This window comes from Oryzias latipes, chromosome 1 (assembly GCF_053564925.1).
Source record: "Oryzias latipes strain Hd-rR chromosome 1, Olatipes_Hd-rR_3.1".
Lineage (NCBI taxonomy): Eukaryota > Metazoa > Chordata > Actinopteri > Beloniformes > Adrianichthyidae > Oryzias > Oryzias latipes.
In genome coordinates, this window is record NC_136237.1 from 35334634 (window position 1) to 35357647 (window position 23014).

General features: G+C 40.8%; 1 protein-coding gene across 37 annotated transcripts in view; it reads left to right on the top strand.

Moving 5' to 3' along the window:
• The first annotated feature begins 4913 nt into the window (after positions 1 to 4913).
• Positions 4914 to 23014, top strand: part of rims1b (regulating synaptic membrane exocytosis 1b) — an 80531-nt gene continuing 62430 nt past the window's right edge. For 35 of the 37 annotated variants that reach the window (XM_078946562.1, XM_078946553.1, XM_078946593.1 and 32 more), the window contains exon 1: positions 4914 to 5490. In XM_078946562.1, the coding sequence (XP_078802688.1) occupies positions 5324 to 5490 (167 nt within the window). In that variant the 5' untranslated portion in view covers positions 4914 to 5323. Of the gene's footprint in view, positions 5491 to 22108; positions 22410 to 23014 lie in introns of those variants that run through there. The other 2 variants (XM_078946558.1, XM_078946595.1) reach the window with 1 other exon arrangement.

The window sequence follows — 23014 nt, forward strand, 5'->3', positions numbered from 1 at the left end:
CTGTGTCCATGTGTACAGCTTTGTCTTTTTCTATTTTTTCAGAAAAAAAAGTTAGAACTATACCATTTTTTTTCTTTGACCTGATTTAAGAAAAATAGCCTAATCAAAAACCATGAAGTCCTCAAGAAGGAAAAAATATCGTCAGCAAATTATATTTAGGCTTGGGGGGGTTGTTTTTTCACAAGTTGGAAAAGGGACAGTATGAGCCATCCCGACCTTTTCCCTCAACAATCACAAACAAATAAATCTGAGTTTCATGGAACAATCTAGTAACAAATCTGGTCTTTGGATGCTTCTGTAAGCAGTACCTCGAATTCAGAAAAAAAAAGCACTTAGACACAATAACATTGTCTTGTTGTGCATCTCTAAAATCGGTTGTTTTGAAGGTGGAATTGATATTTTCTGACTTAAAGAAATGTAAATATTAGGGAGGCCTGAAGCAGGTACAGAGGCAGTGTTAAAAATCAGCAGTTTGTGGCGATTGCATCGTTTATGGAAAAAAAATCCAGTGTCCGATGTTTTCTTTGTTTTGCTGCCCTCTACTGAATAAATTGTATAACTGCAGGTCAGTCCCATTTTAGATTAAAACCCCACTCTAGTGAAAATTGTGTTTTTAAAATGTTCTTGTGGCATTTTTCTCACGATGGAGGACATTTATAAAGAAAATTAAGCTTAAAACTGCATTGGAGTATTTCTTTATTCAAATCGTTTGCAATCAGGAGTAGATGAAAAAAAGGCTGTTTGAAAAAAACCTTACCAGTATTTGTGACTTTGTGTGGGTAGACCACAAGCTCTATGTTTTGCATAAACAGAGAGCTCTCAGCAAAGGAGAGGCAAAGGGGGGTGGGGTTGCTTAGAAGTGGATTTCCAAGGAAACTTCCTGCTGCTCCCTTCTGCTCTGCAGAAACTATGACACAGGTTTTTTTTAGTTTGGCTAAAAACGGCACAATTGTTATTAAAAGACCACTGGGAACACTTTCATAATAGATCAAAAGATGATTAGAGGGGGAATTTAAAGATTTGGACCTGGACAAAGTGATGGTCATGTGGTCATTTGTTTTGTGGCCATCTCAAGCTGTTGTTAAAATTTAGTCAAAACTGAAGAAAACCCCATTGCAAATAAATGGGTCCCACTGTGACCTTCTTCAGCAGCTTCTCTGACAATAGGGTGTCTGGTTGGTTGTTTAATGATCACTGTATTTTTAGTTTGTGGCAGAAGATCCCCCGGATCATAACGTGTTCATTTTCCACATTTCCCACCAGATGTGCTTCTCATCTTGAGACCGATGTTTCTGTAGAGCAGGAACGTCCAGCCCTAATCCTAAAAGGGTTGCCGTATTCCTTACTCTCCATCTACCCCTGCCCTCGCAGTGAGTGTCCGACTGGACACACCCGATCCAGGACAGCAGCAGGAGGAAATCTCTGCTGCGGAACAGCCACTTGCTTTTGTGCTCAACGTACATCAACTGCTTGTTGGGAGGTGTGTATTTTTCCAGGGTCATCTTTGCAAAGTTTAGGATCTGCTGGATCGGACAGGAGTTGTAAAGGAGTTGTAAAGTTGTAAAGGAGTTGTAAAGTTTACAGGAGTTGTAAAGTTTACAACTCCTGTCCGATCCAGCAGATCCTAAACTGATCTCCCAGTCAGAGCCGTTTCTGTGCTGACCTTCATTTCCAGTCATTGGTAAGGGTTTCTGATATCACACGTCTTGTACCTGCCATGCTACCATCTAACACTTCTTTGGTTTGTCCTGCCTGATAATTTCATGAAGCTTTTTGGTGCTATCAGCTATCTTGCTGTAGAGCTAAGGTCTCTGCTTTTTCATCCTGGATGGCAACTCTTGTTTGGTCCTTTGCCTCTTCCTTGCTCCAAGTGTTCTGCCTCAGGTTGCTGAAGTTAGGGATGGAAAACTACTGTGCATTGTGAGGAAATTCCTGGTCTGAAAGTCATCAATCATCTTTTGATCTATATTAAAAGCTCTCCCACTGGTCTTAATTAAGATGATGCCATTTAATATGCCAATCAAGCCTCTGAGTTGTGGGTGGGACTGTTGGCACGGAGTAAGTCCACCCCCATTTCCCATCACCGATCTGTTTACACTCTCTCGTGCTAGCTTAAAGCTCCTCACACCCCAAACTTAACAATAGCAGTGCAACAAAGATGGCGAGCAATGTTGGAGCTATCCAGCCGTACAGTCTTAAAGCCAGATGACAGCTCAGATGAGGAAAAAGAAGACTCACATGGATCTGTTTGTGTCCATGCATCAGAATAGAGCAGAGCAGGGAGCTTGTGGCCCGCCCAGAGTATTTTCCTATGTCACAATTAAGCTCTTTTTCAAACCACATTTTTTTCATCTGCTTCTGATTCCCTACATTCATTCATTCATCTTCTTGGCCGTTTTTTCCCCTTTTGGGGTCACGGGGCTGCCGCAGCCTATCCCAGCCCCTCGTGGGCGAAGGCAGGAGACATCATGGAAAGGTCACCAGTCTAATGCAGGGCCACAATCACATACCCATGCACACTCACATTCACAGCTATGGACAGTTTAGAGTAACCAATTCACCAATGAGGCATGCGGGAGGAAGCCGGAGTCCCACGCGTGCACAGGGAGAACATGCAAACTCCACAAAGAAAGGTCCCCCATTGGTGTAAAAATGCCATAAGAACATGTTGTAAACACCATTCACATCAGAGTGGGTCTTCAATGGCGAGGGTTTCTTTCTCCTTTTGGTCTTACAAGTATGGGTTCCAGAAACTATTCATATGTAGAACTGATATTCTTAAAAAAATATTTTTTTCCTGAATTGGTCTTGAAGCATTTTCATAGTTTTCAATCTGCCTTATAATGGGATACAAGTTCTCTGGTCTCACTTCCGCCATTGGTTTGGTCTCACTTTGATCTCATTGTATTTTCTGGAGAAGATGTTTGCTGACTCAGGTTAAAGCTGCAGTTCTCTGCTGTTTTCCCGCCTCTTTTCTAATCAAAGCCAATCACAATCCCAGAATTGGTCTGGTGGAGACATAAAACAAACGAGTTGAGTGATCCTCTGCTGCAGTACTCCAATATGCCCACTAGATGTCAGTGTTCCATCAGCTGTGAATTCTCTGAAGAGGAAAATAAATACCTTTATTTAACTAAATATTTGTTTAAGAAATTCAGATTAAGGCTATTTTTTACTTGAGCATAGTACACATTTTAAGTTTAAAGTACGACATAATAATCTTATAATCAAATAAATAATCAAATTAAGAACATTTTTCAAAAATAAACTTATTTCTTCTCGTTTTGGATTTAAAAAGTTCATAACTTGTTTCTATTATATTGCTTTTTTGTTTTATCTTTGACTGAAATTTTTAATGACATATGATATAGTTATTTTTTGATCGTTTATAGTTCCAGAATGACTCACTGCAGCTCTGACTCTAAACTCCTGACTCCAGAGTCCCTCTGAAGTTGTGAAAGACCGTTTGGCTCATGTTTTCGCCCTGGTTCTGGCTGCTGATCTTCAGTCACGACATAAAATGATGATAAAATCCTGCAGCAAGAGACGCTGACTTCATTCCAGTTGACGTCATCTGACAGAGTCTAACTGAGTCTAGACTGGCGCCATCTGCTGGATGCACTGCGTCCCTGATGTGACATAACAGTGTGATCAAAACTGTATTTTCTACTCAAAATTGTTGCTTTTTACTTGTAATATATATATATTAGAACGTATAAAAAAGACAAATAAATAAAATACCTAAATAAGTAGAAAAACAAAAAACTTAAAAAAAAAAAATCAATTATATTACCTTTCCGACAGAATCCGAAATTTATTTTATCGGATAAGAAAATGCAAATAAAATGCTGTTAAGCCAATAAAAATATCTATCTTGATGTGTCCTCAGTGTATAGGTGTTTTTATTCCTCCAATTTAATCATTTACCATGTCCTTTTATACAAAGTGCATTAAAAATTAGATACATAGTCGTGCTTATATCTTTGTTAAATAAGAATTTAAATGTTGTATACCACACACAGAGATGCTTATGGTTGCATGGGTATAAAGATAAAATAACTTCCAGACTTGAAGACTAACCCAAAAAAAGAGCGTTTAAGAATCTGGTTTTTGTGTGTGTGTGTGTGTCTAGATGCCTAAATAGAATTTAAAAAATTTCATTTAACTCTCCCAAATGATTTTTTGTATCACTTTTCATTCAAAAATTACTCAACAATGTACACGCAAAACGATCTAGTGAAATAGTTTTCAAAAATTAAATGTAAAGTTTTTTGTCTGCATAAAATTTATCATAATTAAGGAAAACGTGTCCCATATTTGAAACTGTTCTGATTGTACGTTCTTCTAATCCCTAGATCACTTTAGAACTTTATTTTTGTTTTAGTCGTCCAATTTAGAGTACATGGGATTAACACTTTCGATATCTAAATAATAAAAGTGATAAAGGACACTGATAAAAGTTAGTTTCTAAGGAAAAGTTTCTAAGGGAAATTTTACTTTGAAAAATAGACGTATACGTTGTTATTCTTTCTAAATGAAATAAAATATGATTTTAAATCTATTATGTGGAGCAAAAACCTAATTTCACGCTCAGTTTTTCCGAAACTGATACGTCATAATGAGCTAATAATGTGGCCTTTTGAGTTTTTTTTAAATAAAAGTGCTTTTGAAATATTTCGTTTTTATTTCATTGCTTTATTCATATTGTGTTTGTAAAGAAACAGTCACATTTTTCCGTGTTTGGTCAGGAAATGCAAAGACAAAGGCGGAAGTGAAGGAGCCACTGTCCTCGGTGCTGAAACCAAACCGAACGAAAACTGAAAGACTGGATCTGATCCCATTCAGTGTACCGAAAAACTTCTTAAATATCGCGAGAAAAGGGTCTCAAGTGTTAGCTTGATGCTTGATTTGAGCACAAATGAGTATAGTGGGTGTGACCGCGAGCGGATGAAACACCAGCGCGTGCCACGCTAAAGCCTGCACGCGGTGCTGGAGAGAACACAGTTCACACGACGGTGAGCGAGTGCCTTGGAGCGAGGAAGCAGTGCGGGCTCCTTCAAGAGTCCAGCAGTACGGCGGCTGAACTCGCGCGGCGCTGGGTTCCCCGTGAGCCCGCCGGTGTAGGGCATACGGGAGGGGGCTCGACGACGACCGGCGCGTGGTGGTGGGAAACACCCCAAAACGATCAACCGCAGGTGCCTCCAGCCATGAGCGGCTCGCGCTGTTCGCCGGAGCCGCTTCGCCCGCGGAACACGACGTGAGGTGGGGCTCCTCGGAACCACACGCTGAGGAGGGAGGAAGGCGCCTAGTGGTGGTCGAGAAGATGTCCGCCTCGGTGGGGCCCCAGGGCGGCCCTCGCCCACTCGCCGTGCCGCTGTCCATGCCGGACCTGCCGGACCTGAGCCACCTGACCGAGGAGGAGAGGAGCATCATCATGGCGGTGATGGCTCGGCAGAAGGAGGAGGAGGAGAAGGAGCAAGCCATGTTGAAGTAAGAGCAGCGGTTTGGTTTGGAGTCCTCCCCCCCCCCCCCCCCCCGGAAAAAAGCCGGTTAATCACCACTCAGCGTCATCGGCGAAAGGAAACCGCACGAGCTCGGGAGGCGCTCGTGCCGCTCTGGGTAGCCGAATGTTGTTGGAATCCTTACATTTAAACATGAGAAGGGTGACACGCCTGACGGGTGTGGGTGCGAGTTTTTTTTTGGGTGGGGGTGGGGGGTAAATCAGCACCCTCTCGTATTGTTATGAAGTGTGTTTGGTGGGGCTCGTGTGTGTATGTGTGTGTGTGTGTGGGGGGGGGGGGGTAACCACCATGACGTGATGCTGTAGACTACGTGCACGCGCATTCACGTGTGACCAAAGTGGGGGAAAAACAGTGAAAAGGAAACAAAATGAGATTAGGTTTTCGGGAGGTGGGGGGCCAGACACAGAGGTGGGTGTGGTTGAGCCAACCAGGCCTGAAAGATGACAGACACGTGTACTCGTGGGAGCTGAAGAAGATGAGGGAGGCACGAGTGAAGAGGGTGATGAGGTGGGGGGGGGGGGGGGGGGAAGGGGTCGCCACCTGCATCCCCCACCTCAGCTTGCTCTTCTGCCTGCAGCCCGAGGGCCTCCATACTCTAGTAGGTCCAGATTTATGGACCATTGTGTTCTGATCAGAACCCTGGTGCTAATAGACCCTCACAGAACCAGAACTGAGCCATAGGTAGCTGGAACTGGTCCAGAACTGCTATTAGTATCAGACGTAGCAGGCCTTGTAGAGGTGTTTGAACGTTAGGATCTTGTATCAAATGCTTTTATTTTGGTAAGATAGACCCAGAATCATTGGGATACTAATGCTAATGAAGACTGTAGTCCAAGTTTTACATTCATCAGAACTGTAGTGTATCATGGTGACAGAAAACTCTCCAGTGCTATCAAAAACATGCCTTATGCTACGTTCACACCAGGCTCGGAAACGCGCTGAGCAACCACTTGCAATGAAAAGTGAATGAAATGCGCGTTTCGGGCTCCTACATTCAAAATTGTTATGTTCACGCGTTGCTACACATGTTTTTAAGTCAGTTTTTCAGGCTCTAAAATGCATGGCATTTGAAAGGACATTGAAAGTTAAGCCAGTTTCACTTTGACCAATCAGGGACTCAGATTTGATAGTGACGTTTGGATGGCGTCCCATTTTAAGTTACTGAAGTGCCAACCATTTGAAAATTGATTAGGAAGGAGAAATTAATAATTGTGGTTTGTGCCCGGCCAGAATTCTATGACACCAAGTCTTTCATTTATCCGAATAGATCTGTGATAGAAAAAGCCTGGATCAAGATTCGCAAGATTTGTATTTTACCTCTTCAACACTTCACACAGGGCCTCTTCCAACTGTGACTACATGTGCTAGTATAGGGTAGCACCAGTCCAGTGTGAGCACTGAATGCTAAAAGTGTCTCTTGAATGTGCATCACATGCCCAGTATGTACTTAACAGTAGCCACGTGCTCTCAAACAGGGGTTGGCAGTTTTTGGGTTGTCTGAACCCATGGAGGATTGTAGTAATAGTGGCCGCATCTCAAAGGGAGCTCAGGTTACAGTTCCCTTGTTGCTCGTGGCGGTCACTTTAAAGACTCTCCCCAATGACAGTTGTGTTTTTGTGTTTTGTCACATTTTCCGATGTAGGCATATCTAAAGAAAATTAAGATAAAAACTGTGTTTTTGAGTATTTCACATATAATTGTGAATTAAGAGCAGACGAAAAAATGCACAAAAAAAACAATCATCAGGCCACAACTTCCCTGCTCCACTTCATTCTAATGCATATATTTGCAGACAAATTGATCCATTAATGGTTTCATTTCCCTCGAATGTGCTGGTATCTGGCTCAAAACCTGTGCAGTTTCCAATATTGCTCACCTTTTTTGTTGCACTGGTAATGTAACGTTGGGGTTGTGAGGGGCTGTAAGCTGGCGGCAGAGCGTAAACAAAGGGATGTCGGCAAATGAGCGAGCGCTGGCTTACTTCTCACCAACACAACTCAGTGAAGTAAATTTTTAATGAACTTCTACCACTCTGCAGAAACCATGTCTTAGAAAACAACACAGGGTTTTGATTTAGGCTAAAAACAGCAAAACCATCATTAAAAGACCACTGCGAACACTTTTAAAATGGACCAAAAGACGTTTGGAGTGGGACGTCGTGAAAATGATATGTACGATACGATTGTCGTGTTATGTTAAACTGAGTTTCAGCAACTAATCATTTAGAAATAAAACTTGTTCACTTGTTGAGTTTAAATATGTGTAGCATTGCTTTTTGTTGCACATATTACAGAGAAAAAAATATAGCTTTAATATAGCTTGAAAATAAAAAACAAAACAAAATGAATATACTTTTTGTAAATTAAAAGTAAAAATCAAATATTAATTTTTTGACACAATCTGTGTTTACTTTTTTCTGTCTGGGTTTTCTACACAAACTACGCTTGGATCTTTCTAATTTCCTTATTTTCAACAGTCAGGCTGCCAGCACAGAGTGAACACTTAGCTCCTTGCACAGTGCAATGGTTTTGGGGGTGTTAAAATAAAAAGAAAACAAATGTACATTGTGCTTAGGTCTCGCCTATTTCACCCTTACTTACCATAACCTGTTTAAGTGATTGCTACGACTTGTCACTTGCAGTATCTATGGAGGAAGAAATGTGTATGAATGTTTTCAGTCTACGGGCTCACAGAGTGGTCTACAATCTTAACATTTTATGTGGGCCACCTGTGGACCCCATACAAGTTTGCCCATTTCAAGGTAATAACAACACAATGATTCAGTCGCTCCAACTGGACTTGCTATCGTTTCATCACTTAAACACAGGAGCAAATACCTAAAGACATATGGCTTGAGATGTCTATGACTTTATTCCAGAAACTTAGAAATAGCTATAAAAAATAATCAGAATTCTAACTTCAACAACCCATGTGCCTTTTTCTATTAAAATTAGTTTCCATCAGAACTCGGTGTGTTTTAAATATTTAAAATCAAAGGTTTTTGTGTGAAGGAGAAAAGGAGCAGAACTCAATAATGAAGCTGCTTCCTTGTTTTTCTACATCACTGAGCATAACTTTCATGTGATAAAATCATAAAGGGATAGATGAAGGGAAGAGATTTTATCCGATTATGGTTTGGTTTTTGTGCATAAACTCAAAAGGGAGTATTAATGACAATATGTGGAGAAGAGAAAATAGGGTTCCCCGGCCAAATCCATCTACTGTCGTTGACTCTGGGTCACCAAAAGTCCTGACTGGGATCTGAAAATGTTATCCGAGGGCAGGCAGAAAGTTGGTTGGATCAGGATCTACAAGATAAACGAATTGGACTTTATGGATTAGTTACAAATGCCCTTACGGGTAAACACTGGCTGTCTGTGGGTGAATATAGCACACAGGTGGCCCGCAAAATCAAAGTTGTGAGTCTGTTGGGCGCAAAATGTTCATTCACATTTTTTTTCTAGAAACAAAAGATCATAGTGAACACTTTAAACATGCAGGGTAAAGTAGGAAAGCTGCAGGCAAAACGTGCTGATTATTATGTTTTTTGGAACCCCCCTGAAATCTTGCGGACTGCCGAAGCGGCCCGTAAGTGCTTTTCATGTGATGAGTGCTCCTTGCATGTTCCATACAGGTTTGCCCATTTTTCGTCTTCCATTCAAACAGAAAGGCAGTTGTGACTTAGCCTTTCGTAACAACTAATGTGGCATAGCAGCTAAGTATGATGCCATCACCTGTACATCATAGGTGCATGCAATTAAGGCTTATGAATACTTCACCACACACATGCTCAACAATTGTACGCTCCATTATCAACGAGCCTAAAGGGAACTGGAAGAAACACCTGCGTTTGCCTAAAAGTCCTACTCCGATCATCTTTTCGTCTATTTTCAAAGCGTTCCCAGTTGCCTATTAATGATGATTAGGCCGTTTTTTTACAGGTCGATCTTCATTCCAATACTCACCCTTGGTTATGAGCTCTGGCTCATGACTGAAAGAACGAGGTCCTGAATACAAGTGGCTAAAATGAGCTTCCTCTTCTCCCTTAGAGATAGGGTGAGCAGCTCGGTCAGCCGGAGAGATCTCTGAATAGAGCTGCTGCTCCTCCACATCGAGAGGAACCAGCTAAGGTGACTCGGGCATCTGGTCCGGAGACCTTCTGGACACTTTTCATGGGGAGGTGTTCCGGGCATGGTACAATGGACAAAGGCCCCGGGGAAGACCCAGGACACGCTGGAGAGACTACGTCTCTCGGCTGGCCGGGGTACCCCTAGGGGTCCCCCGAGAGGAGCTAGAGGAAGTGGCTGGGCATCTTTGCTTAGACTGCTGCCCCGTAACCCGGTCCCGGACATGTGGAAGAAGATGGATGGATGGATGAAGATAGAGGATGAATAATATTTTATATAGGAGTAATAAATATATTAAAAGTGTTAATGATGTTTCACAAGTTTATGGTCATCATGGCCTTCTAGCCAGTGCAGAATTATATCTGCCAGGCTTATCTGCAGAGTCTTTTCTATTGTCAATTGAATCGGTTAGTTCAAAAGGGGCCCAAGTCCACAATTTTTCAAAATAGAGATATTATATGTTCTATGGTCTTCAAGGGAAAAGCCATCTGATTATGTGCAAAAAAGTCCCAAGTCCGTTGTAATGTCTTGACTATGCTTGACAATTAAAATGCATTAAGTGCAAATTTCCTGGACTTGGGCCTCTGTTGCATGGGTTTAGCTTTATCCCATAGATGGCAGCACTAGTTATCCAATATGGCAGCACCCCTGTTTAATTCAAGACGGGCCCAAGTCCAGAGACTTTAGTTTGCTTGTCCTCTGAAATTATAAAAGTGAGGTGCTTCATATTATAGCATTTGTAAGCTAGGAACTGGTGCTAAATCTGGGTAAAGTATTAATCATTTGGTGTAGAATCCCTTTAAGCTATGCAATTAAAATCATTTCCTGGAAAACCAAACCTCTTGGACTTGGGCCCCTTTTGAACTAACCGATTCAATTATCCATAATGATCTTTTAATGCATTTAACTGCTAAAATAGATATTCTGCCCATGTTGAACACTCCCAGTGTTTTGTTTTTTTGTAATTCCCAATGCCTGTTGGAAAAAACTTGGCTGGAAGATCTCAGCATGAGAGCATTCTTGACTTTGAACTCCAAACAGTGTCATAGTTGTGTTTTTCAGGGACGTGGGGGGTGATAGTCGCTCCGCCATCAAGAAAAAATGATCTGAAGTTTTCAATAAAATGTCCCCTTTAACCCTCTAACCCCAGGAGAAGCATAAGGAGACTGTGGTTGCCATGGTTACGGGTTAAAGTAGCGCTCATATATGAAACGTAAAGAAGGATTCTTCCCTCAGCAGAGCAGGTGGTCTGGCGCATCTCAGCAGCAGTGATGGTTCACATCCGAAAGGAACATTCTGTGCTTCTCTGTCGGCTCATTTTCCCCTCCGCCACCTCTGTCCGGTGTGAGAACGGAGCACCTGCCCACGATAAGGTCTTTATCTGTCCTGACAGCAAACTGAGCTGGGACATCTGCTGGGGTCGTCGGGGAGCGGGGACCTGGGCCTCCCCTCGCTGATATACAGAGCAGCAGCTCAGCTGCTGTGAACATGAAAACTAAATCTCTCTGAAGGTTCAAGGAGTTCTCTCCGTGCTGGGAGCCTCTGAGGTTTCCCAAAAGTAAATATAGAAGTTTGATTTAAAATATTTATGACCTCAGCAGAAAGATTGTACACACTTTAAGGAGCGACTTGTAGAGTTGTGGACTGACTTGATTTGGTAATGAACATTTTAGCACCTTTCATTTACAGCAGATGGGCTGAAGATGCACTCAGGAGGTGGGGTGCAGACGGAGGAAGAGAAGCACGGATTTAGAGGTTTTAAGGATTAGAGAAGAATGGGATGATCTACAGCGAGAGGTCCTAGACTCCCACAGACAGCAAATCTGCCTCTACCAGGGCTCCCCAAAGCCACAGGAAGCATGAAAAGGGCAGCACAGCCTTGCTTCCTGTCTGCCGCCTGATAGAGCTGCACAATGCAGGAAACACCTGCAACTTGACTCCCCATCCCAGACACAATTTCAAAACTTATGTGGAAGTTCTTAATTGTTTGGTATCATCAGTAAACTTTGTAAGAAATGAGAGAGACCTGCATGAGGAGCGATCCCAGTTAGGGTATGTTCACGCCAGACATGTGACACGTGTTCTTGAACATGCATTTCGCCCATGAATACCATCAGATGACATCAGATTATTTGGGAAACTTGTTACAGCCCCACCGCCAACAGTTTTCCATTATGCTGATGCTAAAAACCAAAATCTTCCTCTTGTCTGGTTCACATTCAGTATCAGATGGTTGTTTTTACAGAATGTCATAAGGCTATCCTCAAGTTCTCTGTACTCAGCCTCCGATATCCCCAACTAAGAAATCCTCCATCTTTCTGCAGATGAAAGAACTGTGGACATGGTGGGGGGAAAAAGCTGAAATTTCCATCCCCATCTTGAACTGTTAGTTTATGAAAAGAAATTACTACTAAAAATAAAATCACTAACAAGATTTGGGGGTCAAGTGTCCAAATGGAGCCAAAACTGGGTTCACTTTAGATAAAACACGGAAATGTGTATTTTGAATAGACTTCCAGGTTTCTGAGAGAAAAATGCTAATCCTGAATTATAGATCAGCTCTGAAAATAGCGCTCACTTGGAGGCAGTTATTGAAATATTTAAGGATCCGGTTCACTGGCTGCTGTTGATCATTTAAATCTTTCTTCTTGTTAAACCAGTTTTAGCTTTGACACATTTCTGAATTCAGCTGATTACAGGACACTGGTGCGTGTTTTTCACACCTGCAATCAAACATAGATGCATAATTTTTCAGAGCGTGTGAACAGTAGTCTCTATAACGAGAAAATAAGACAGTTTTCTTTGACTTACAGTCACTAACTTAATCGGATTAGTCTGACATTTTATTTAGTATTGATTCAAAACTATAAGAATAAACTCAGTGCAGTTTAACTAACTTATGATAAATGGTGTGTATTTGCATAGGACTTCCTTCTTAAGCTGCCAGGGGTGTCAAGCATCAATGTTAAGGAAATGTACAGACGCTATCGGTGGTTCCCGCGGCACAAATTGAGCGTTGGGCATGTCAGGTCTGTCCAGCAGCAGTGCAATTTGGGCATCATGGCGCCTCCAGAGTCCAAGACAATGTGGACAATTTGTAAAAAATAACATAAAATTCCTTTTTTTTCACATGATAGATTATTCAGATGCTATGCATTGTGGTCTATTTGCCAATCTACTGAGCACTGATACACACTGGTTTTTCGCAGAGACTTCTGGGACATTTCCAGGGCACTGAATTTTTGAAAACTTTTTTTTTGTGTAAACCTTAAAGCGGATGTGTATTGGTGTTGACATTAAAGGATCAGACAATCTGTTTTACTCAATGTGGCTTAAGCCTTTAACATCAGAGCTGTAGCTCCAGTCTATTCATTCTTCTGACTACTGTAACTCATGTGGTGCGTTGGACGCAACGTGTTTCTGGCAGCACAGAGGATTGAAAATTCTGACGCTTTTTGAAATCTTCCCTTGTTTCCAGAGTTCTAAAATCAGATCTTTTGGGAATATTTGTGTTGCTCTAACCAATCAGGAACTCTGCTTTGGTAGTGAGGCATTGATGATGCTGACTGTGGCTCCGCCCAGCTGATCCTCACCCTCACCTTATCTCTGTGGAGGAGTGCACAGCTGTCTGCACTTAGCTGATCTAGTTTGCTCCCTATTTAAGTTGACGTCTCTCCGTGTTCAGTGTTGGATTGTTTTGTATTCCACCCTGTGTTTGTCAGCTCAGTTTGTTTGGTTTTGCTTTTTACCTCCTGTGAGGGCTTTTGGTTAATAAATCAGTAGATTGTTTGACTCGTGTCTGAGCCTTTCTCTGCATCTGGGTCCTCGCCGACCAGCCCATGACTCCCCACCGTTGCACAACAGTAGCTGGGATTGGCAGCCATAACTGCCATAACAGTAAAGTGGAAAGTTCCTCTTCTTGAAAATAGTTTTTATAACATAAAATAGTTCAAGTGCAGTACAGAAACAGAGTCATCTCAAAGGCTTTGTCCATTTTGTGGCTATTGCCTGGATGAATAATTGGTCATATGTAAAAACATACGTGGAAAAAGTGAGAAAAGTTTCTTTACGGGAAACTTTTACAGCTGTATCCCGAATGAACTATGTTTAAACCACGCAAGAAGTACAAATTATCACGCAAGGAACACGTAAATCAACGTAGAACATGAACCGTGCGTAATAATTGCCCTGTTTATTATGCAATTCATTAGTGATTTGATCGTCACTTACGCAATTTATTGTGATATGTGCGTCGTATTTGCAATATAAAAGTTATGTGTCAGTAGAACTTGCGTGAATAGTCTGTTAGACATACAAGGACATACGTGGAACGGTCGTGAAAAACCACAAATTTGCATCTGCATCTAGCAAAAATCCTACATAATAATAATAATAATAATGAAATAAAATAATTACATAAATAACATAAAAACTACATAAAATACGGATAAACTGGGTACTTCTCAACAGACCTAAAATTTTGAACAGCTCAAAACTGAATTCATGTAAAGGCCCGTTGGCGGAAACCTTTGATGGAGGGCACATCGACAAATGTCAAACGCAAGAAACACATGAACTACTTATATCAAGCATGTATTACAAAAGACTGAAATTTAAAATGTGGAAATTGCGCAAAATGTACGCAGTGGCTGTGTGACATGGCCTTTAGATGTTAGACAACAGACAAAAAGTATCAAGGCAAATTTGAACAAATTAAGTTATTGCAATATCATGTATTCCAAATATTCCATGATAATTCAAGTCAATCTGGATGATTCCACAAAGGCTAAATTGTCCAAGTTGTATTTTAGTAAAAGCCTACATGAGAGGCAAACAGGTTCGGCCAAAGGGTTTGCCACTTTCCATGTTGTGAGATTTGGGAAACAACCTCGTGTTTGCATGTTAGTTCAGCTGGACCTGCTGGAGTTCTGGTTAATCAGTAGTGAGCCATGAAAGTAGCTATGACCCCTGACCTTTGCAGAGGATGAGACAAGGAGGTGACTGGTGGAGTCTGTCTGGGAGGCGAGTCAGGCAGTGTGTTGAGAGTGAGAGACCGAGCGAGGAGCCTCTTTAGTGCTTCCAGATCTCCTTCACATGAAACTTTAATGAGAGCGCATTCTGCTTGGGCTGACCAGGCTCTTTACATCTGTCTGCCTCTATCGCTCCATGTTTGCAGTCAGAAAATTGCGATCACGAGCAGCCACACACAGAGCTGGATCCGCTGCAGGAAGGGCTCCTCCTCGCTAACAGAAGATTTGACTAATGCAGCTGGGCAAGTGGAGAAAGGAATATAAATTTTAGAACATAAGGCTTCAAATGTACAGTTAAAGGTTGAAATTGCAAAATCATATATTTAATTAGTTGAAGAAAGCAGCTGAAACTGGTTAAGACCCACTCTGATAAAAATTGTGTCCTTTTAGCATTTTTTTGATGATGGAGGACATGGATAATGACAGACAGAGGGGAATATATATATATATATATATATATATATATATATATGTATATATGTATATATGTATATATGTATATATGTATATATATATATATATATATATATATATATATATATATATATATATATATATATACATATATATATATATATATATATATATATATGTATATATATATACATATATACATATATACATATATATATATATATATATATATATATATATATATATATATATATATATACATATATACATATATATATATATGTATATATATATATATATGTATATATATATATGTATATATGTGCGTCACATGAAAATGGAAATAAGATCAGAAACTCGTGCGTTTACTTTGTCTTTTCTTCTACTTCAAGCAGAAACTCTTTCTTTCGATGATGCAGCCATATTACTTTTTTGATGGACGTATAATCTTCATACGCCGTCATCAAAACTTCAGACTCCGTCTCAGTGAAGTATAGCGCTCTCTTTTTTTCTCCACGCGTTTCCATGGTGACTCCGGAAATCAGCGATCTATTGAGAATGTCTATGTACCTGCTGTGCACGCGCATTAATCCAGGGTTACCAAGTCGAGCGTAATTACGCCAACTCATATCCGGTCTTTTAGAACGGACATACCCAGAGTAAGCAAGTTCAGGCGGATTTCAGCCAGAGTTCAGGCTTAAAGTCAGGCTAGTTTAAACATGCTTCCTGGAATACCCCCCAGGTGTCTTCACAACGATGCCCACAAATGACCTGTAGACGGATCCCACTTCCTGCAGTTTAAACCGGCCCTGGGATTATGTGTGTTCATGACATGTAAAGATGTGGGAGAACGGTCTCTCTGTTAGCGTTTTCCTGTCTGTCCGCAGAGGAATGCCTGTAGTGATGGAAAGAATGACAGCTGGGAGTCAAATTCCTTTCAGCTTTGAGAAGACGAGCAGATTGTTTGAGACACTGCTGCCCTTTTCCAAGGTAAACACAGCCATCTGCAGGCTTTCTCTCTGCTGCATCATTGCGATCTGTTTTTTTTTGCCGTTTGACGGCGGGGGGAGCCAGATTTACAAAAGCTGTCACAGTGAGCACTACAGCAGAATAAGAGGAAACCACGAATGTTTGCCTTGGTTAGGCAGCCATCTGTTGATTTCTTTTTAAAAAGATTTTTCTTTGAGGCTTTTTATTTTCCAAAATGTCTTTTCTTTCTTCACCTAAAGAAACAATCTGTGTCTTATAACTGACTTCCTAAGAAGATCCCTGTGCTTTTTCTCCACTTCCTCCTTCCATCATGCTGTCTCCAGCCTCTCTCCATCATCCACTCCTCTTCTCCGGTGGTTTTTTTATAGAGAGGCTCCGGATGCATCGGCTTCTCTCCTTTGGCCCACGCTTGTTTCCGTCTTTTTTGTTTCATCCTTTGCTTGTCCTCCTCCTCTTCCCTTTAGATGGCACTTTGTCGATCCATTTCTTTCCGAAATGTAAAGACTTATGGGAATCTTTTTGTTTCTCCATCCATCCCAGTTCCCCAGCTCCCCCTCAGAGCATGAGTCAACACATCTGTTGTCTTTATCTCCATCAGAGGCAGAGCTGTTTTCTTTCAAATACCTCGGCGTTCCTCTTGGAGTGCTCGGATTATCGATCCAGAGGCTTTGTTTTTGTTCCTCGCACTAAATATAGATTTGAAGTGAAGACGGCACACCTGGTCTTTGTCTGGTCCTTACTTACGATGAATAAAAACTCTAAAAAAGAATCGCAGAAAAAATGAAGTCAGGTTTAGGACCGAATAAGACTCAAATCTTCCATCGTGACTTTAATAGACAGAATGTTGTGTTGTTTCCCCACACAAACACACAAAGCATTCATTTAAAATGACGGAGATTCTAAACAAAACAGTAGAGATGTTTATGAGATGAGCCAAAAGGGTTTTTAGACAAAAAGTATAAATTTTCATAGCTTGATAGAAATAATCAGTAAATCTATAACAAAGATAAACAAATGAACGGTTTAGTGATGTGGAACAAACTAGTTTACCTGTTTATATTTATTATGTATTTTTTACATTTTCTTTTTTTCTGGGAGAACGTCACTGCTATTTTCTGTAAGTTAATGTCACAATGTATTTATCTAATGACCACTGAAACGCCTCTGGCTGAACCGAAAACTTCCTTGAACCTCCTGCAGTTTTTACCTGTTTAACCTTTTGACACAAGAGCTTTAGCTCCAGTGTTGACATTATTTTGCCTATCGAATTTACACAAATAACGTTATTTCAACCGGATTCAGAAGCTGAGAAATGCAGCTTTGTGCTGATACACAACACTTTAGCGAAGAGCTTACGCAATCAGCATAATCAGCTGGCCGATGTGAAAAGCCGCTGTTCGGTCGAGGATTTACAGTAGGTTAAAGAGCATGTGGTATTTAGGTGTCGCTGGTGACATCTCCAGTTAGGGTTGCACGATATGAAGAAAACTCGCGATATGCGATATTAGTAATTAATATTGCGATAACGATATAATTTGCGGTATATAAACAATTAGCAAAACAACCTAAAATATTATTCCCATTCCATTACAACAGCTTAAAAATTATACTACAAATGACCCTTGTTGACATAGGAGGCGAACATACAACATAATAGGGCGCCATCCGATTAGTTAACAACGTGAAGGGGTCCATCTGATTGGTCAAATGCAGAAAGGGATTCTTTCAATCCATTAAACACTTCAAGCTGCCATAAGATTGTTTGGCCACATCTAAGGTAACCATTTATTGCAAATTTGCTGTCTTTTGCGATATGCATATTGCACAGCTTGATATTGCGATAACGATAAATTTGCGGTATATTGTGCAGGCCTATCTCCAGTATTATAGGGGCAAACAGCAGACAATTGAACACAATTAAACTCTTTAAAAATAAGCCACATCAAAACATGACTGGCTATACTTTAAAGTCCTACTCCAATCATCTTTTGATGGATTGCAGGGGTCAACCCTGCTTCAGTAATTGCTGCTCACCTGGATCAGGTGTGTTTAGTCAATCAGAAACTGGACTAATTCCATCAGCATCTACTGAAGCAGGGTCAGCTGCAAAACAAGCAGGGCAGTAGCCCATGAGGAACAGGGTTGGTGACCCCTGATCTATTGTAAAATTCCCAGTGGGGTTTTAATTAGGATTATGCTGTTTTTAGGAGTGATCAAAAAGCACAGTCGTTTTCTAGGACGTAGTTTGTTCGGCGCAGCAGGAGCTCATCAGAAATTCGCCACTGAGTTGTGGGCGGGACTTTTGACCTGGAAGTAAGCCTCTGTTAATATCCCATCATCCCTTTTCCTGCTAGCTTACAGCCCCTTACCTTTATGTTTTACTTAGCCTTATTTTACCAGGAACTCCCATTGAGATAAGATCTCTTTTTCAAGGGAGACCCAGGCCGAAAGGCTTTACAACCACACGCCAACATTAGCGTAGCAACAAAGGGCAGCAATATTGGAGCTATCCAGCCGAACAGCTTTGAGCCAGATGTCAGCTCTTACGAGGAAAGCAAATTCGTACACTATTTGTCAGCAAGTGGATGCATCAGTATAGAGCGGAGCAAGGAGAGTTTTGGCCACTTATTTCAGTTGCTGTGTCACACTTAGAGCTTTTTCTAATGACATTTTTTAATTTGCTCCTGAACAGAGAAATACTCAGAAATGCAGTTTTAAGCTTTTTTTGTTTTATTTATGTCCATCATGAGAAAAATGCTACAAGAACTCGTTAAAAACACCAAAATTTTCTCTGGAGTGGGTCTTTAATTCAAGATTCAAGATCAACTTTATTAATCCCCGAAGGGAAATTTAGTAATTCATCAGATCAATTGCAATAGATTTTAAAATCTAATCTTTTGTTTGTTTAAACCATTTAATGTCTTTACATTACATTACAACCAGCAAGCAACTTTTATAAAGGAAACCTCCCATAACCAGCAGATGGAAGACCAGCAAAAACACAGGGAGGTGTCAGAGCTCAGTGGTAAACGCCTAAATCCAGTTAAGTGGTTGATCTTCCTCTTCGAGGAAAAGAAATTATATTTCTGAAAGAAACTCTTCTTCGTTCAGACTTTTGAAAAAAAAAAACTAAACTGGATTTGCTGTTTTATTGGTTCGGAAGGCTGGAATGTCCTGTAAAACACCAAGAGCTGAGTCATTGTGGTAACTGTCACAGAGTGTTTCTCATTTCTGTAGATGAGCTAACCGTAGTTCTTTTCCGCATTGGTTAGTGAACTAATGAAGACAAAAGATTTACCCTAAAAGCAGCTTTGATCACATGAGACTTTTATTTTCGGACATACATTTTAAAGAGTTCCTTTGAGCCGACAACACTGACATCGGAGTCAGGTTAAAAGGGCTTGTTGGTAAAATCAAGCTGTGAAAGTTGTAAAGGTGGTGTTCATGGAGACGGGGCTTTGTGACAGGTCCATCGTGTCCTTCCTGTTCCTGCTTATAGACCTAGAGACTTCTGTTTAAATAAGAGCGTCTCCTTCGAGGCATTGCTGGGAATGAGACAGAAATAGTCCTGCCACACTCACTTGAATGTATTCATGGGGTGCTAATTAATAAGTCAACGCCAAGTACTGGTGAAAACAGCGGGGCGGGGGGGGGGGGGGGTGCAATTGAGGAAAGAGGACAAGAGAGGACGCTTCAGATACTTCAGTCCAATCAGAGTGCAGCAACGGTTTGTGTTGGATCAGATTTGTATTTAGTTTTTTTAAAAGGACCCAAAACAGGAGTTAAAAAAATAGCTAAACGAGCCATAAATAGGAGTATCACAAATGCATTAAAACCACAAAGTAACATTTTAAATGGTAAAACCAAAATAAAGGAGAATCATTTCCAGCAAAAATGTAACAAATATGTGGTGCAAAGCATCACGACGTGTTGGTAGTTGATAAATCCTGTGTTTTTTGACTTGTGCCATATGTTTGGTGCATCAAAGCATAAACATGATTTAGAGTGAGAACGTTGGATTTCTAGGGGAGCTTGTTTAAGCCTGATGCTGGTGATCTGCAGCGCATCCTTTCAGGGATTGATGTTGCTTTATAAAAGCCACTTGACTCGGTCACCTCCTGTGTTCTCAGACTTTAACCCCCCCAAACCCTCCAGGGAGGCAGCAGGTTCAGGCTCATAATCAATAAACACTTAGTGGAGTGAACACAAAGACCGTGTCATCACCCAGAGGTCTTCATGCTCTCTGGTTAAATGGGTCAAACAGACTCATCTTTATGATCAGATGAGTCTCAATTGAAGGTTTGAGTTTATTGAGAACGATACTTTGATGAAAACTGATTGTGGGCCTCACTTGTAACTAGAATAAGTTATAACTTGAATACGGCATTGTAACCTATAATTCATAACTTAATACCCTAAATTTAAGAATAAATAACCTTTCAAACATGTCCTATAATTTATCCGTTTCACACCAGACCTCTAGTGTTTACATTCTCTCCGCTAGCCTAACTCGTCAACCGTTTGACAAATTAACATGATTCCAGTGGATTCAGAAGCTGAAAAAAAGCAACCTTGCGCTGATATGAAGCACTAGACAGTATTAAAATGTTTGCGCAATCAACGTAGATAAGCTGATTTTGTCACAGAGAAAAGCAGCTTTACGCGGTTATGAAAAACTTTACGTTAATCAAGTATTGTATAACGGCGCAAAGCTAATATCAAAAGCCGGTTTTTCATCTTGGAATCAGTTGATCAACATTATTCACATAAACTGTCGAAGAGTTACGGTGGGTCAAAGAGCGCCTGCTATCTAGGTGTCGTCAGCAACATCTCCGGTGTTGAAGGGTTAACACATTGACTCTATAGGAGAACTGGAGTGAGCCAATGTGACGACACATATATTACTGACTACCGGCTTTAATCAAATGGAGTCAATAAATAAAAAAATGTAGCGAACAAAAAATTTCATACACTTTATACAATATTAAGATGAACATTTTAACATTTTATTGACCAAATGTTTGTGCACACTGTGACATATAAGTCTAAGAAGGAAATTCAGAATTGGAAAAAAAATCTATCATGTACCAGTCATGCAAAAAAACAAAAAACAAAGGAAATTTAAAAACATTTTGCTTTGTTGATGTTTATCTGTTTCACAGCATCCATTAAATTTACACATTTTGTATTACGTTTAAGAAGTACAACGTTATGTTAAATAACTACCTTTAGGTGTGATATCATTGAAAGACAATTGGAAAATGGTGAATAGGCTCTGGATTATTTTTAACTGTGACTTCTTCTGCTCCAATAGTTTTATTTTGGTAGATGTTCGTCAAAGCCAGCACTGTCTACATGTTTAATTACAACATGCATTACAGTTTTTGCCAGAATAAAAAATAAAACATTTATATTTCTGAGTAAATGCAGCTAAAACGTCGATAAAAATAACATTAAAAATGTTAAGACTAGTTGACAGTAAGCACAAACCTTTGCTCTCATGAGTCTGAGCTGACAAAAATAATCTCAGTTGTAAATTTCTTACAGTTTAGTGCTGAAAACGACAGAAAAGAGGTGTCCTTTAGTGCAGGAACAGCTGGTGTCCTGACACCCAGTGCTTGATGCCGCCACGTTGCTTTGGTAACCACCTATGCACCCTCCAATTTTTGCAGCTGTTCCCATGGTGCCTTGGTTGGGCTCAGCAGCGGAATGGATGGCTTCTCGGGGTCGGGGGGTCGGGTGTATGACGTTGGAGGTGTCACGCTGTCTTTCATTCTGAAATATTTTTATTCCAGCATCCACTTTTCATCCTCAGGTTAAACCAAAGTCTGTCTAAAGCATTTATAGAAGAGAAAAGGGCCTAAGACGCCGTTTGCTGTAAAAATTCTCAAATGTCAGCTGGTGTTCCCGTCACAGTTTCTGATTCAGCTTCTCTCCGCACCCACTGATTGGCCAAGACGAGTCCTAGACGGTCGTCACCTCCCTTCCAACTGTGCATGTTGGCTGCTTCAGCGCCGTCAGCCTCAGACGGCCAAGAAAACCGGGGAGAGGAAAGTCATGTCCGAGGCTTAGAAAATCTTCAGAATTTCAACAATTCTTTTACATTTTGGGATGTTCTCCTTCCGGGGGGATTTTTTTTTTTAGCCGTTCTCGGTCATGTGAAGATCCCTTCTGGACTTTGAATGGGTCATGGTGGAGGATCATCATTTTTATCATGGGAACCAGAAACAGCTGCTGACAGCTGACCGGGAATTATGGTTTTCAGCATTTCCCCACACCTCTGAGCACCCGGTTTTTCAAGACATGTCTGATTTCAACAGACACAGGTAACCTGAAGACCCCTTCTTAAGCCATCAATGCTCCTCTATCATCTTTTAACTTCAGCTATCATGAAAGTTTGGTACATTATGATTCTACTTTGACAAATAACTGAAATCACTCTGAAAGCAGTTAATTTGTGTGCTAATGAAGTGCTGTTCTAATAGCTCTGCATAAACAACTCTGTGGGTGTTTTTCACATGTCCCGAATTGCATTTCACACAGAAGCTATTTCCATCACAGACCAGAGCCACAATGAAATCCTGGGAGCCTCAGAGCTCCAAACCCAGCTCAGATTTCCTCACAGTGACACTTTTGGTCCTCATATGATCTGCACCTAGGTTGGGTTCCAGGTATATTCTGGAGGTACAGTTCAGCAGGTCTGAAAGCTCACCTGAACTCTTGTGATGTTGAAACAAACAAACTTCAGTCCTCCTGAAAAAGCCAATCAGATTAAATGCTGGAAATCTTTCTTGGAAATCAGTTTCTCCTGCACATTTGACCTTTTTCCATGGGACTATTATAGTGGGAAAGCTGCTTTAGAGACTGTACTGCCATGTGACAAGTTTAAAGATGCTTTAGTTATTCCTCCATTTCTCCCATGGTTGCCTAA